The 16,425-nt window shown below is 46.8% G+C and overlaps 2 protein-coding genes across 4 annotated transcripts in view; one reads left to right on the top strand and one right to left on the bottom strand.

The window, feature by feature from the left end:
- The window catches only part of DDX55 (DEAD-box helicase 55), a 23,845-nt gene extending 7,473 nt beyond the window's left edge, over positions 1-16,372 (top strand). The window contains exons 6-14 of one of the 3 annotated variants that reach the window (XM_008057344.2): positions 700-849; positions 3,113-3,302; positions 7,460-7,542; positions 10,639-10,770; positions 12,136-12,228; positions 13,266-13,380; positions 14,442-14,610; positions 14,942-15,234; positions 15,895-16,372. In XM_008057344.2, the coding sequence (XP_008055535.1) occupies positions 700-849; positions 3,113-3,302; positions 7,460-7,542; positions 10,639-10,770; positions 12,136-12,228; positions 13,266-13,380; positions 14,442-14,610; positions 14,942-15,234; positions 15,895-16,071 (1,402 nt within the window). In that variant the 3' untranslated portion in view covers positions 16,072-16,372. Of the gene's footprint in view, positions 1-699; positions 850-3,112; positions 3,303-7,459; positions 7,543-10,638; positions 10,771-12,135; positions 12,229-13,265; positions 13,381-14,441; positions 14,611-14,941; positions 15,235-15,894 lie in introns of those variants that run through there. The other 2 variants (XM_008057345.2, XM_021711963.1) reach the window with 2 other exon arrangements.
- EIF2B1 (eukaryotic translation initiation factor 2B subunit alpha) overlaps positions 13,594-16,425 on the bottom strand; it is an 18,440-nt gene continuing 15,608 nt past the window's right edge. Inside the window, exon 9 of the mRNA XM_021711965.1 lies at positions 13,594-13,604. The gene's annotated coding sequence lies outside the window, so the exon portion shown is untranslated. The remainder of the gene's footprint in view (positions 13,605-16,425) is intronic.

Here is a 16,425-nt window from a genome sequence, read left to right as displayed (position 1 = left end):
TGTAGCGCATGCCTGTAATTCCGGCTACTTGGAAGGCTGAGGCAGAAGGATCGCCGGAGCCCAACAGGTCGAGGTTGCGGTGGTCGGAAGCAGCCACTGCACTCTAGTCTGGGCGACAGAGTGAGACTCCAACTCAAAAGAAAAAAAAATGTTTTTCAGGTCTGCCAGTCTGGTGGGGCACATCTGGCTGTAAGTTTGCCAGCTTGTGGTCCTTATATAAGACTCTAATTCTGTCGACATTCTCAGTTTACAGATGAGTTCTCTGGGGTCTGAAGTGGTTGTATAGCTTGCTGTAGGTCAGAGGTTAAGAAGCTTTTTGTGTAAAAGAACAGTTGGTAAAGACTTTAGGCTTTGCAGACCATGTGGTCTCTGTTGCAGTTACTCAACTGCTGCTGTAATGTGAGGGCAGAGATAGATGATAAGGGACTGAGTGGGCATGGTTGTGCACCAGCAAAACACCAAAGACAGGTAGCAATCTGGTTGTGGCCCCAGGAGCCAGAGTTTGCCTGCTGGATCATAGCTCAGAACCCTGACCAGTCTCCCTCGCAGCCTTGCTACCCTGTAGTCCTCTCTTGCACTCTCATGGTCTTCTTTCTCTCCACTGGGACTTAAGTGACTTTTGGGAGATATGGAACTTGGTGTTTTTCACCAGTATTGCCATGATCCAGAGTGTGGTAAATTTTAACTTCCTTTTCAAAGTGGGAACATTATCGTGGCCACTCCAGGCCGCTTGGAGGACATGTTCCGAAGGAAGGCGGAAGGCTTGGACCTGGCCAGCTGTGTGCGGTCCCTGGATGTCTTGGTGTTGGATGAGGCAGACAGACTTCTGGACATGGGCTTTGAGGCAAGGTACTGAGTTTTGGACTTCACAGGCTGTGGGTGAATGGACGATATGGTAGAAAGGAGAACAGTGGAATTCCTTTATCACTTCACAGCAGAGTATTGACTGACCACATTTGAATTCCAAATCATTAGGGAGTTTTAGCCTTCAAATTCTACCATATGGTTTTACTTCCAGTTCTTCTATCTTTGATCTTAAAATGTATTTTTCTCCATTGTATTTTGTTTTGTTTTGTTTTCTGAGTCAAGAGTCTCACTTTGTTGTGCAGGTTGTAGTGCAGTGGCACAATCATGGCTACTGCAGAACTGCCAGGCTTAGGCGATCCTAGTGATCCTTTCGCCTCAGCCTTTCAGGTAGCTGGAACTATAGGCATGCACCACCTGGCTAATTTTAACTTCTATTTATTTATTTATTTATTTATTTATTTAGAGTTGGAGTCTCACTCTGTCACCCAGACTAGAGTGCAATGACCGCTCCCGGCCACCGCAGCCTCAACCTGCTGGGCTCCGGCGATCCTTCCGCCTCAGCCTTCCAAGTAGCTGGAACTACAAGCGCGCGCTACCACACCCAGCTAATTTTTGACTTATTGTAGAGATGAGGTCTCGCCAAGTTGCCCAGGCGAGTCTTGAACCCGCAGGCTCAGGCAATCCACTCACCTCAGCCTCCCAAAGGTGCGGGATTACAGGCTGAGCCACCGAGCCCGGCTTAAATTTTATTTATTATAGAGACAAGGTCTCGCTAAGTTGCTCAGGCTGATCTCGAACCCCTGGCCTCAAGCAATCCTCTTGCCTCTGCTTCCCAAAGTGTTGGGATTACAGGTGTGAGCCACCTGGCTACTTTTTCTTTCTTTCTTTCTTTTTTAATTAGCTTTATTGGGTTATGATTCACAAATCATGTACTTCACCCATTTAAAGTCTACAGTTTGGTGGTTTTTAGTCTCAAAAAGTTTTGTCTTAATTTCACTTTCTTCTTTTTTTTGAGTTGGAGTCTCACTCTGTTGCCCAGGCTGGAGTACAGTAGCACACTCATGGCCACCCCAGCATCGACCTGCTGGGCTCCAGTGATCCTTCCGCCTCAGTCTTCCAGGTAGCCAGAACTATAGGTGCGCACTACCATACCTGGCTAATTTTAAATTTTATTTATTGTAGAGACAAGGTCTTGTCAAGTTGCCCAGGCTGGTCTCGAACCTTCGGGCTCAGGCAAATCTCGCCTCAACCCCGCCAAGTGCTGGGATTACAGGCTGAGCCACCGAGCCCAGCCCGCTTTCTTCTTTTAATTGCCCCCCATTATAAAGGTACAATTATAGGCCTATGTTGGAAAAACTTTGGAAAAATGAAAGTATGAGATGGGTATGGTAGTTCATCCTTGAAGTCCCAGCTACTTGGGAGGCTGAGGTGAAGGCTCACTTGAGCCCAGGAATTCAAGACTTGCCTGGGCAACATAGTGAGACCTTGTCTCTACAAAATTTAAAAAAAAAAAGAAAGAAAGAAAAGAAAAGTATGAAGAAGAAACAGATTGGGCACAGTGGCTCACTTATGTAATCCTAGCACTTTGGGAGGCTGAGGCATGAGGATCACTGGAGGCCAGGAGTTCAAGACCAACCTGGGCAACATAGCAAGAACTTGCCTCTATCAAAAAAAATATGAGCCAGGCATGGTGACATGTGCCTGTAGTCCCAGCTGCTTGGGAGACAGGCTGAAGGTTTACCTAAGCCTAGCAGATTGAGCTCCAGTTAGCTGCTCTTGTGCCATTGCACTCCACCCTGGGTGAAAGAGACTGACTAAAAAAAAAAAAAATTTTTTTTGAAGAAGAAACAAAAATTGCCCATAATCTCATCTCTCAGTAATACCTACTGTAAATATTTTGACAGCTTCTCTTTCTTTTTTTTTTTTTTTTTTGAGTTGGAGTCTCACTCTGCCGCCCAGACTGGAGTGCAGTGGCCGCTCCCGGCCACCGCAGCCTTGACCTGCTGGGCTCCGGCGATCCTTCCGCCTCAGCCTTCCAAGTAGCTGGAATTACAGGCATGTGCTACCACGCCCGGCTGATTTTTTTTGATTTTTGTAGAGATGAGGTCTCTCTGCCCAGGCGGGTTTCGAACCCACGGGCTCAGGCAATCCACTCACCTCAGCCTCCCAAAGGCGCGGGATTACAGGCTGAGCCACCGAGCCCGGCACTCTTTCAGTCTTTTAAAATACCTGTTTAGTATCATGCAGCACTGTTTATTGACCACAGTGGCAATTGGTGGATTAAATGTGAGTTTTCTTCTTTCAGCATAAACACCATCCTAGAGTTTTTGCCAAAACAGAGGAGGACGGGTCTTTTCTCTGCCACTCAGACACAGGAAGTGGAGAACTTGGTGAGAGCAGGCCTCCGGAACCCAGTGCGGGTCTCAGTGAAGGAGAAGGGCGTGGCTGCCAGCAGCACCCAGAAGACTCCCTCCCGCCTAGAGAACTACTACATGGTGAGCACCTGGGCATTCTTCCGCCTCAGTCCTGTGGTTCAGTAATAACGAATGACTAGTGCTGTAGGGATTTGCTTGTGGTTTATTCGGAGAGTAAATTTTTTTTTTTTTAAGTTGGAGTCTCACTCTGTTCCCCAGGCTGGAGTGCACTGACACGCTCACAGCTACCACAGCCTCAACCTGCTGGGCTCAGGTAATCCTTCCACCTCAGCCTTCCAAACAGCTGGAACCACAGGTGTGTGCCACCATGTCCAGCTAATTTTTTTATTTATTGTAGAGATGAGGTCTCGCCAAGTTGCCCAGGCTGGTCTTGAACCCCTGGGCCCAGGCAGTCCTCTCACTTTTGCCTCCCAAAGTGCTGAGATGACAGGTGTGAGCACCATGCCTGGCTGTGACCAATGTTTTTATTACAAATGCACCTGGGGTGTGCTGGGTGCAGGCACAGTGAAACTCTCGTTCCTGGGCCTGTCACAACTGCCGGGCGAAGGGCAGAGTTAAATGTGCAGATGGAACACAGAAAGTCAAGGAACAGGCTCACTCCTGAGGAGACGTGGTCAGGTGGAGACATTCTGCTTCGTAACCTACATGTTGTGTTTTTGACCTGCATTCAGTTTTTTGAATGGGTAGCAGTAAACACTAGCTGCTGTTTCCTGCAGTTTCCTCACAAGGCAGTGGACAGGCTTTTGAAAGTTTGTTTAGTCATGAGCCCCTCCTGGTCATCTCTCTCATCACTGGGATGGGCCACAAGGTGTCAAGCAGTGAGCACAGGCAGTAGGGGAGGCAGTGCCATTTGGATGCCGGAGGAACTCATAGACCAGTGTGTCTGCTTATGGGCACATCAGCCTAATAGCCTGGGGCTGGGGCTTTTTTTGTTGTTTTTTGTGTTTTTTTTGAGTTGGAGTCTCACTCTGTCACCCAGACTGGAGTGCAGTGGCCACTCCCAGCCACTGCAGCCTCGACCTGCTGGGCTCCGGTGATCCTTCCACCTCAGCCTTCCAAGTAGCTGGAACTGCAGGCACGTGCTACCACGCCCAGATAATTTAAAAAAAAAATTTATTGTAGAGATGCAGTCTCGCCAAGTTGCTCAGGTGGGTCTCGAACCCGCAGGCTCAGGCAATCCAGTCACCTCAGCCTCCCAAAGGCGTGGGATTACAGGCTGAGCCACCGAGTCCGGCTGAGCTGGAACCTTTTATTTAGGTCCTGAGGGGCTCCTCAGCTCCTGAAGAGGGCTGCTGTTCAAAATGGGGGCTGGGGGGCTGTACCAGCCTGGGCAACATAACAAGACCCTGTCTCTACAAAAATAAACATAGCTGAGCTACTCGGGAGACTGAGGTGGGAGGATCACTGGTGCCCAGGGGTTCAAGGCTGTAATGAGGTATGATTGTATTATTGCACTGCAGCCTACCCAGTTTAGTACAGAGTGAGACCTTGACCTTAAAACGAAAGAAGACAGAGGCTAGTCTTAAAACCAGAGTGTCCCTACTGCTGATTGCTGGGGACTATAAGGTTGGAGAGACTGCTCTCCTGTTTTTGTTTTTGTTGTTGTTGTTGTTTTGATTTGGAGTCTCACTCTATCGCCCAGGCTGGAGTGCAGTGGCATGCTCACGGCCATTGCAGCCTCAATCTGCTGGGCTGAGGCGATCTTTCCACCTCAGCCTTCCAAGTTGCTGGAACCTCAGGCACGTGCCACCATGCCCGGCTAATTTTTCTTGATTTATTGTAGAGATAAGGTCTTGCCATGTTGCCCAGGCTAGTCTCGAACCCGTGGGCTCAGGCAATCCTCTCTCCTCGGCTTCCCAAAGTGTTGGGATTTTAGGTGTGAGCCGCTGCACCTGGCCTACTCTCCTGTTTGTGTCAATTCTCGGGCAGATATAAGGTAGACCCAGTTTGCAAATCAGAAAAAGCCTAGAGAATATTGAAATCAGACAGGCTCACAGGAAGTGGGAGTTTTCCTTGCCTTGACATTTCTGAGGCCAGGTGGGTAAGGTAGTAGGCGGGCTCTTTTGGGGCAGAGGGCGGGACTCAGTATATAATGCAGCGTGGGAATTGTGGGCTCTAGAGCAAGACTGCCTAGTGCACATGTTGACTTTGTGCCCTACTAAGTAACTGATGAACTTACCTTGTCCTCACCTGTAGAATGGGGGTCATAGTAGCATACCACTTCACAGAGTTGTGTGATTCATTAGCAAAATCCTCATAAAGATGTCTAGGACTACGCTTAGTTCCTAGTAAATACAGATTGAGCATCCCTAACCTGGAAACCTGAAATCCAAAATGCTCCAAAATTTGAAACTTTGTTTTTGAATTGGGGCCTCATCCTGTCCTCCAGGCTGGAGTGCAGTGGCATGATTATGGCTCATCACAGCCTCAACCTGGTGTGGAGTGGCTTAGGTGTTTATTCTATCTCAGCTTCCCAAGTAGCTGGGACTAGAAGCATGTGCCACCACGCGCGGTTAAGTTTTAGAATTTTTTGTAGGGACGAGGTCTCACTCTGTTGTCCAGACTGAATTTGAACCCTTGGGCTCAGGTAGTCCTCCTGCCTCAGCTTCCCAAAGTGTTGGGATTATAGGCATGAGCCACAGTACCTGGCCCCAAATGTGAAACTGTTTGAGCGTCAACATGACACTCAAAGGAAATGCTCATTTGGGCATTTTGAATTTTAGATTTTTGGATCAGGAATGCTCAACTGTTAAGTTTAATGCAGATATTCCAAAATCTGAAGACATTTGAAAACTTGAAAAAATTCTGATCCTGTGGATTTTGGATAAGGGATACTCAGCCTGAACTAATAAATGTTAGTTTTGGACACCCACTATGGCTACTGTTGCATTCTGCTATTTGGCATTCATTTAAGTGACTGTATTTGGGGATGTCTGAGTACATGAGAAAAAAACTTCCAACTGGGAATCTGATTTTGGTAAATATAGGGAGAAATGTTTTCAGATGAATTAAATGTCTCTGGTTTGGGTGTTTGAATAGGGAACATGATAGCATTAAGAGAAACAGTGGATCTGTCTCCATGGAGTCCTTTCAGGTAATTAAATACATTCTTTTCTGGACTCTGCATTCACCTTAGAGCAGCAACTTCTGAACTTGGCATCAGAATCTCCTGGGGGACTCTTCAGTAATGTGGATTCTTGGGTCTAGTCCCAGACCCACTGAATCAGAATCTGTATGCTGTGCCCAAGAGTCTGCATTTTATTTTATTTTATTTTATCTTACTTTATTTTATTTTTTGAGTTGGAGTCTCACTCTGTCGCCCAGACTGGAGGGCAGTGGCCGCTCCCAGACTGGAGGGCAGTGGCCGCTCCCAGCCACCACAGCCTTGACCTGCTGGGCTCCTTCTGCCTCAGCCTTCCAAGTAGCTGGAACTACAGGCGCGTGCTACCACGCCCAGCTAATTTTTGATTTATCATAGAGATGAGGGCTCACCAAGTTGCCCAGGCGGGTCTCGAACCCGTGGACTCAGGCAGTCCACTCACTTCAGCCTCCCAAAGCTCAGGATTACAGGCTAAGACACCGAGCCTGGCTAGAATCTGCATTTTAAAAATCTACCTCGGAGATGGTGTTATAGCTGGCATGTATATTGGGACTGAGATCTGGGGACTGTTATATTAGGTGACTGTTTCTCCAATTATGTATGATTTTGTGATGTAAGTAGTTGTGACATAAAAAACGTTTACAGACAGTACATGGTGATGTCCATTCTGAGCTAGGTAGACTATTTAGCTTTCTGATTAAAATCTGTCAGGTTCATGGAAGAAGTTAGATTCCTTAAAATTTAAGGATGAAACTGTAAATAGCCATGGGATTATTATTGCCAGTAAATGTTTTATTTATTTTTGAATTGGAATCTCACTATGTTGCCCAGGCTGGAGTGCAGTGGCGCACTCACGGCCACCGCAACCTTGACTTGCTGGGCTCAAGTGATCCTTCTGCTTCAGCCTTCCAAGTAGCTGGAACTAAGGGCATGTGCCACCATGCCCAGGTAATTTTTCTTGATTTATTGTTGAGAGGAGGTCTCGCCAAGTTGCCCAGGCTGGTCTTGAACCCCTGGGCTTAGGCAGTCCCCTCGCCTCCCAAAGTGCTGGGATTACAGGCGTGAGCCACCGCGCCTGACTGTTTTTATTTTATTTTCTTCCTTTTTTATTTTGTAGGTATGCAAGGCAGATGAAAAATTTAATCAGCTGGTACATTTTCTTCAAAATCATAAGCAGGAAAAACACCTGATCTTCTTCAGGTAAGAGAAGGGGCCTCTGGTGGGGAGTCAGGGATTCTTCCACACCCAGAATGTGCAGCTGTGTGTGGCCCTTGGGGTTTGATGGTGCTCTCGGGAATCCTTTTTGAAAACCCAACTTCTGTGGCTCAGACAGGACGTGCTTCTTGTGCTCCTGTGTAAGAAGTCCAGCAGGGCCGGGCTCGGTGGCTCAGCCTATAATCCCAGCCCTTTGGGAGGCCACGGTGAGTGGATTGCCTGAGCCCACAGGTTTAAGACCCACCTGGGCAACTTGGCGAGACCTCGTCTCTACAATACACCAAAAATTAGCCAGGCATGGTAGCGCGCATCTGTAGTTCTGGCTACTTGGAAGGTTGAGGCGGAAGGATCGCCAGAATCCAGCAGGTCGAGGCTGCCGTGGTATGGAGCATGCCACTGCACTCCAGTCTGGGCGACAGAGACTCGAACTCAAAAAAAAAAAAGTCCAATAGGAGGCAGTTTCTGACTTTGACTTAATGTCTTAGTATCATCAAGGTCAATGTTTATGTGAATGTCTTGGTCTGTCCCTTGTGTATGTCACCTCATGGTTTCCATATAGCCACTGTAACACCCTCTCATGCCTGCACTGGAGAAGGACAAGAGAAGAAAGGTGGGGAACAGTGTCAGCTGTAGCATCCCTTTCAAGCAGAAAGCTTCCTTGGAAACCCCTCCACCTAGCTGACTTCGGCTATGAATTCATCTTAGGAGCCCAAAGTAGGTCACACGGCAGTTCCTTACTTCCAAGAGCAGCAAAGGAAATGAACGTGGAGCTTTCCTGGCTCTGTAGTAGAGGCAGGCAAAGGGAACAATGGTTGGGAGTGGTGTTTGATCAGCCACCGGCTGAATCTCCCCCAGTGGGGCTTTGTCCTGTGGTCAGAAGGCAAGATGGGAACAGATGTGTACGTTCGTTGGGCTGGTTGTGTTTTTTTCTCTATCTCCTCCAAATAAAAATGGGTTGATCTTTGGCAGTACCAAATTTTATGTTTCTTTTTCATCCATCATTCTATAAATAAGATGCATCAGCTGCATTGACTACAGTAAGAAATACAATTTAGTATGCACACAAAAATGAAAATAAAATAAAATGGTGCCTTCTGCCAGGTGGGATGCATTCTGATGTTTTTTGTTCTGTTCTACTTCATTTCATTTTTTAAAAAATGCTAGGCTGTGTGCAGTGGCTCATGCCTCATGCCTATAATCCCAACACTTTGGGAGCCTGAGGTGAAAGGATTGCCTGAGCCCACGCGTTCAAGATCAGCCTGGGCAACTTGGCGAGACCTCATCTCTATAACAGGTCAAAAAATTAGCCGGGCTTGGTGGCATGTGCCTGTAGTTCCAGCTACTTGGAAGGCTGAGGTGGAAGGATCACCTGAGCCCAGCAACTCGAGGCTGTCGTGGCCATGAGTGTGCAACAGAGAGAGACTCTGACTCAAAAAAAAAAAAAAAAAGCTGGCCGAGACCCGTTAAATTGATTTTGGGACCCACCAGATTCCTTTCAGGATCTGTGGACTATGACCCTTGGTGTATAAAACACCCCTCTATCATACACTTATGAGACTCGTGGTGGAAAAGAGTGACAAATCTGGTAGCAGTCACTTATGGGGGGGGTGTTTAAGTAGATAGGGGTTGGCCCACGCTGGATGCTGCAGACTAGGGTCGTGGGAGGAACACGGGGGAATCAGACCTTGGTTCTGGCTCTGCCACTTCCTCATTGCCTCTGGTCAGCTTCAGTTCCCTCACTTGCGAAAGGATGAGAAATCACTCGGAATCCTTCCAGTTAAGGAAAAAAGGGGTCAGAGTCAACTTTATCAGACGGTTGCTGGATTGGGAGCTCACAGACTCAAAGAGAAAGCTGAGTGCCCAGCCCCTAGACGCCCCCTGGCAGGAGTTCATGGCCCCATCACCTTGGGGTGCATCTTCACTGGGATGACTGTGCTCTTGCCTGCTTCCATTCTTGGATTACTCAGCCCCATATCCAAAATATCTGGGAGAAGGGATCTGGCTGGTCTGACTTGGATTATTTGCTGAACTCTTGGGAATCCTGCTAACTGAGGAAGAAATGGGTCCCTGATGAAAAAGCAGGAGTGTTTAAAAAAAAAAAAAAAAAAAAAAAAATATATATATATATATATTTTTAGAGTCGGAGTCTCTGTCTCTTGCCTAGGCTGGAGTGTGGAGGTAGGATCACGGCTTACTGCAGCCTCAACCTCCTGGACTCAGGTGGTCCTTCTACCTCATACTCCTGAGTAGCTGGGACTACAGATGTGCACCACCATGTCCAGCTAATTTATTTTACATTTTTTTTGTAAAGACAAGGTCTTGCTTTGTTGTCCAGGTTGGTCTCAAACTCCTGGGTTCAAGCAATCCTCTTGCCTTGGGATTCTAGGAGTGAGCCATTGTATCCAGGCCTTAAAAATCTTGTAAGACTATTTGTGTCTAACATGTTATTGCTTTTGTTTTTTTAATTCCTTTATCAAGGGGCCAGGGAGATTCCCCTTGCTAGAACATCTTTCATGGTAGAATATATCCTTGGGGTTTTAACTCCTGAAGAGATTTTGTCAAAACATTGGCTTTCCATTGGCTGAGAGGGTTTCAGATTTAGAGCTTAGTTGTGGATGATATTCACAGTCATTCCCTTCATTCTCCAAAGGAGGGTCTTTGTGTGTGTGTGTGTGTGTGTGTGTGTGTCAGTCAGTTGGAGTCTTACTCTGTCACCCAGGCTGAAGTGCAGTGACATGCTCATGACTACCACAGCCTCGACCTGCTGGGCTCGGGCAATCCTTCTGTCTAATCTTCCAAGTAGCTGGAACTACAAGTGTGCGCCATATCACACCTGGCTAATTTTTTGATTTATTGTGGGATCAAGATCTTGCCAAGTTTCCCAGGCTGGACTCGAACCCCTGGGCTCAGGCAATTCTCTTGTCTCTGTCTCCCCAAGTGCTGACATTACAGGCATGAGCCACCCGGCCCAAGGAGAGTAACAGATCGTGTCGACTGCACGTGTTGCTCACTGTTCTCTCCTCCAAGTTGTAGAAAGGCTGAGGTGGCCACCAGCTCCAAGCCCTCTGTTCCCCTTCACAGCACCTGCGCCTGTGTGGAATACTACGGCCAGGCCCTGGAGGCCCTGGTGAAGGGCGTGAAGATAATGTGCATACATGGGAAGATGAAGTACAAGCGCAGTAAGATCTTCATGGAGTTCCGCGGACTGCAGAGGTGGGTTGGCCCAAGATGGCGCGTCTCCAGCCACTCTGCATGTCTCTCAGTCTCCACACTCGCCCTTTCTCCCTCTGCTTCCCCTGTCCTCTCCCCAGGCCTGCTGGTTCCTGTCCAGAACCCTCTCCCCTCCCTAACCCAGTGACTGCCTCTCCTCTGCATCAGCCTCCAGAGCCCCCTGGCCTAACTCCCTGTACACTTCACTGTCCTTAGTGAGGCACCCCCTGCTAGAGTGTGTGCTCCACAGAGCTCTGCATTTGGTGTTCACTCCTGGATCTCCCCGTGCCTGGCCAGCGGAGGGCTGTGACGAAGGTTTGTGGATAGTAGAGCAGAAAGGAACCTCCTTTAGTCGTGGTGGTTTGGAAACTGTGGCTTTTGAGGCTTGTAGCTATACAACATGGAACTTGTGGTCACTTAATGACCATGACTTATTTTGGTTTGTGCGTAGAAGCAACTTTCTGTTTTTCTTGTTTTTTAAAGAAAAGAAAAGTTTATTTAAAAGTAAATTAGAGAGAGAAAGAGAGAGAAGAGAGAAGATTTACCTCCCCAAGGTGGGGGAGGGGGCCAAAGCCAGGAAGCGTGGTGACAGCCATAGCTCAAAGAGCACATGGCCACACCAGAGTGAGCAAGGCAGTGGCCCTGTTTTTCTTAATCATTGGGCATCCCGACCACATTAAAAGTATTCTTTTTTTTTTTGAGTTAGAGTCTCACTCTGTCGCCCAGACTGGAGTGCAGTGGCTGCTCCCGGCCACCGCAGCCGCGACCCGCTGGGCTCCAGCGATCCTTCCGTCTCCGCCTTCCCAGAGCTGGAATTCCAGGCGCGCGCTACCACGCCCGGCTCGTTTTTGATTTATTGTGGAGATGAGGTCTCGCCAAGTTGCCCGGGCGGGTCTTGAACCTGCGGGCTCAGGCAACCCAACTCACCTCAATCTCCCAAAGTGCTAGGATTACAGGCTGAGCCACCGAGCCCAGCCTAAAAGTATTCTTACAGGCAAAGTGATACACCAGACTGTTGTGTTTCAGTTATGGAGTAAAAATTCCATTTGTTTCTTAAAAGGGCTGCAAAGGAGTCAACCCACTAGTGTTTTGTTCTTCAAGTGGAAATACACTAATTTAAAAAATCCTTCCACCGTCTTGCTCCTCAACTCAGTTTTCATCAGGAATTTGTAACGTACTGGAGATTTTCAGGAGATACAAAAAAATCAAAATATTAAAGTCAGAATATTAACATCAATTCGTACTTGCTTCTGTGAAAAACTTGGGAACCTGTGTGTTCCCACCATCATCATCAAGAGCAGCAGAGACTGTTGGATGTGGGGGAGGATGGTGCCTCCCTGCTCAGAAAGCTGTTTTCTCCTTTTCTAGTGGGATTTTAGTGTGCACTGACGTGATGGCCCGGGGAATAGATATCCCTGAAGTAAACTGGGTTTTGCAGTACGACCCTCCCAGCAGTGCAAGGTATGGCCCGAAGAATTGCACCCTCTCTGTCTAGGATCCAGCTTAGGGAGATGGGAATCCTGGGCAAGAGGAACACTCAGTGATGTTCACCAGGACATCATTTGAAATAGCAAAAACAGGGTGAATAACCTGCCCATTTCACTGGGTAAAATAGTGATTTTTTTTTTTTGAGTTGGAGTCTCACTCTGTCGTCCAGACTGGAGTGCAGTGGCATGCTCCTGGCCACCACAGCCTCGACTTGCTGGGCTCCAGGGATCCTTCTGCCTCAGCCTTCCAAATAGCTGGAACTACAGGCATGCGCTACCATGCCCGGCTAGTTTTTTTGTTTGTTTGTTTTGTTTTTGATTTACTGTAGAGACGAGGTCTTGCCAAACTGCCCGAGTGTGTCTCGAACCTGCAGGCTCAGGTAATCCACTCGCTTCGGCCTCCCAAAGTGCTGGGATTACAGGTTGAGCCACCGAGCCCCGGCCAAGATAGTGATCTTATATTGCAGCAATTAAAGACATTTTCAAATACTCTAAGTTCTTGCAGAAATGCACATGATAAAATGTTTAAGTGAAAATGCAATACGTAACACTACATAAGAAAATTGCAGTTATTTTCTCCAAAAGTAAGCTTACATTCCTAACATATGCTTCTAAACATAGGAAAATGCCTATAAATATAAACCCCCAAGTGATGATAATGGTCGCTTCTGAGATAATAGGTTGTTTTCATTTTATTTCTTATACTTTTCATTGTTCCCCAAATTTTCTACTGGGACCATGTCCTGCCTGTATGATCAGAGGGAAAGGTAAAAGTTAATATGTTTTACTTCAAGTTCCCATTAAGTGTCTCTTACAGAATTATTTCTGTTTGCAATGTCTGTGTAATTGCAAGTTCTTTTGTCCCTCACACTGGTAAGTGGTTGAGTCTGCACTGAACTGTGGAGTCTGGCGGCTCCTCATAGCAGTTTAGCTGTGACAGCTGTGTGGCTTGGGCTCGGGTATGCTCAGCTGTTGTCATCTGGGTGCCCTTTCTGTCCTGTGTTCTCACAGTGCCTTTGTGCATCGCTGCGGCCGCACAGCCCGCATCGGCCATGGTGGCAGTGCTCTGGTTTTCCTCCTGCCCATGGAAGAGTCGTACATCAATTTCCTTGCAATCAACCAGAAAGTAAGCCCTCTTTTCTTTTCATGTAGAACACTCAGTGACAGGGTAGCTGGGACAGTTCTCTTGCATATGTTTAGGAAATTGTCATGGGTTGCAAGGTCACAGGCCCTGGGCTGGTGATGGCAGTGGGGGACCCTGGCAGGCTTGAAGACTGTTGTGGCATCTCGGTCATAGAGTGACTGAGCCTCATGTGGGTTTGTGGCAGTGGACTCTGGTGGAGTGTCCTGCTTGAGAACACAGACCCAGGGTTGGCCACACTTTCTTACCAGATTAAGGTTAGCATGTGAAATCTAACTTTTATTTACTATTTATTTATTTTTAAAACCTTTGAGTCTCACTCTGTTACCCAGGCTGGTGTGCAGTGGCATGCTCATGGACACGGCAGCCTTGATCTTCTTGGGTTTAGGTGATCCTTCTGCCTTCCAAATAGCTGGAACCACAGACACATGCCACCATGCTTGGCTAATTTTTCTGATTTATTATAGAGATGAGATCTTGCCAAGTTGCCCAGGCTGATCTTGAATCCCTGGGCTCAGGTGATCTTCTTGCCTCAGACTTGAAATCTGTCTTTTAGATGTTTTAGAAATTTTGATTGAGCATGGTGGCTCACGCCTATAATCCCAGCACTTTGGGAGATCAAGGTAAGAAGATGACCTGAGCCCACGGGTTTGAATCCAGCCTGGGCAACTTGGCGAGCTCTCATCTCTACAATAAATCAAAAAATTAGCTAGGTGTGTTGGCACGTGCCTGTAGTTGTGGCTACTTGGAAGGCTGAGGCGGAAGGATCGCCTGAGCCCAGCAGGTCGAGTCTGCGGTGGCTATGAGAGTGCCACTGCACTCTAGCCTGGGCGATAGAGTGAGACCCTGACTCAAAAAAGAAAAAAGAAATTTAAAATACTTTTTACTTGGATCAAGTAAAATACCTGATTTGGATTTAGGGTGTGGGCCTCTGATTTAAGATTAAAATGTTTTGCCTTGGGCGTTGTTGGTGCTGACTGTGATGGGGGAGCATTGGGGATGAGGTGATGCTGGTCAGAAGAGGTGAGAATGTGGTCTCTGTGCAGTGCCCCTTGCAGGAGAAGATGCTCGAGAAAAACACAGCCAACCTTCTGCCAAAGCTCAAGTCCCTGGCCCTGGCCGACAGAGCTGTCTTTGAAAAGGGCATGAAAGCTTTTGTGTCATATGTCCAGGCTTATGCAAAGCATGAATGCACCCTCATTTTCAGATTAAAGGGTAAGCTGGACTTTTTCTTCACATAATTGTGCCTCCACCTTAACTCTGTGGTGGCCTTACCACACTAAGCAATTTGTCTCATAAAAATGTGGTTTTCTCCTTGTCTAGTGGGATTTTAGTGTGCACTGAGGTGCTGGCCGAGGAATCAATATTAGGTTTTGGTGTTTTCTAAACAGTTAAAAACTGGCCACTGGCTACTGGGAATTCCTTTCTGTGTAAGATGAATTCATTAGATTCTGTGGTGAGGAAAAACTGTGTTGTAAGGAGTCTTCCATGGTTTTCTTATAGCCGTACTCTGGGTTTGCTAACTCTGATATTTTGATTTAACCAGACCTTGATTTTGCCAGCCTTGCACGAGGTTTTGCCCTGCTGAGGATGCCCAAGATGCCAGAACTGAGAGGAAAGCAGTTTCCAGATTTTGTACCTGTGGACGTTGACACAGACACTATTCCATTTAAAGATAAAATTAGAGAAAAGCAGAGGCAGAAACTACTGGAGCAACAAAGAAAAGAGAAAATAGAAAATGAAGGGAGAAAAAAATTCATAAAAAATAAAGCTTGGTCAAAGCAGAAGGCCAAAAAGGAAAAGAAGAAAAAAATGAATGAGAAAAGGAAAAGGGAAGAGGTAATAAAGTTTGCAATTTTCTTTATTACTTAAATTTCAAATTAGAATTTTGAAAAGGCTGGGCTTGGTGGCTCAGCCTATAATCCCAACACTTTAGGAGTTTGAGACAAGTGGATTGCCTGAGCCTGTGGGTTCAAGACCAGCCCGGGCAACTTGGCAAGACCTCGTCTCTACAATAAATAAAAAATTAGCTGAGCGTGGTAGTGCATACTTGTAGTTCTGGCTACTTGGAAAGCTGGGGTGGAAGGACCACTGGAGCCCAGTGAGTCGATGCTGGGGTGGCCATGAGCGTGCCACTGCACTCCAGCCTGGGCCACAGAGTGAGACTCCAACTCAAAAAGAAAAATTCTTAACAAATTTTATTCTAATAGATCATATGTTTGTGCATGTGTGTGTAAATAGTCTTGCTGTGTTGCCGAGGCTGGTCTTTAACTCCTGGCCTCAAGCAGTCCTCCCTCGGTCTTCCAAAATGCTGAGATTACAGGCCTGCCTGTAATAGAATCTTTAAAAAGGAATCGTGTGGGGCTCTCAAATTCTTGTTCTGTTGGTGACTAGGGTGGGGGAGTTGCTGTATTTGTGGAAGTTGATCTGAGAACTTACAATTCTTGATTGAAAACTGTTTGAGAAACTTAGTAGTTTGTTGGTTTCTTCTGCACTTAGGGTTCTGATATTGAAGATGAGGACATGGAGGAACTTCTTAATGACACAAGGCTCTTGAAAAGGTTAAAAAAAGGCAAAATTACTGAAGAAGAATTTGAGAAGGGATTGTTGACAAGTGGTAAAAGAACAAGCAGGACAGCAGATTTAGGACCCTCAGACTTGGAAGATGACTGCTGATTCCTGTGCCACAGACCTGCGGGGCACAGCTGACCTCTGACTGGGCACACGGCTCCCCGCTGCCTTTACTGCAAATCAGAACTGCAGATCTTGTCCAAGAATCACATCTCTACAAGCTGTCCCTTTAGACTGGGGGAAACTAGGGGTTTCACACTCATGAGTAGTGTACTAAAACCATACCAGTCTTAAAGAAATCTAACAGAAGAAAATGTAAAATTTTTTGAGTGTAAATAATAGATGTCAATATTTATTTACCTTGATGGGTCTCCTATAACTAAAGAGTTCATTTTTTCTGAGGTTATTTTGTACTTATTTTTTTTTTTTTTTTTTGAGTTGGAGTCTCACTCCGTTGCC

The sequence above is a fragment of the Carlito syrichta genome, unplaced genomic scaffold (assembly GCF_000164805.1).
Source record: "Carlito syrichta isolate Samal-C Ts95f unplaced genomic scaffold, Tarsius_syrichta-2.0.1 Scaffold302955, whole genome shotgun sequence".
NCBI lineage: Eukaryota > Metazoa > Chordata > Mammalia > Primates > Tarsiidae > Carlito > Carlito syrichta.
This window is presented reverse-complemented; position numbering and strand designations above follow the sequence as displayed.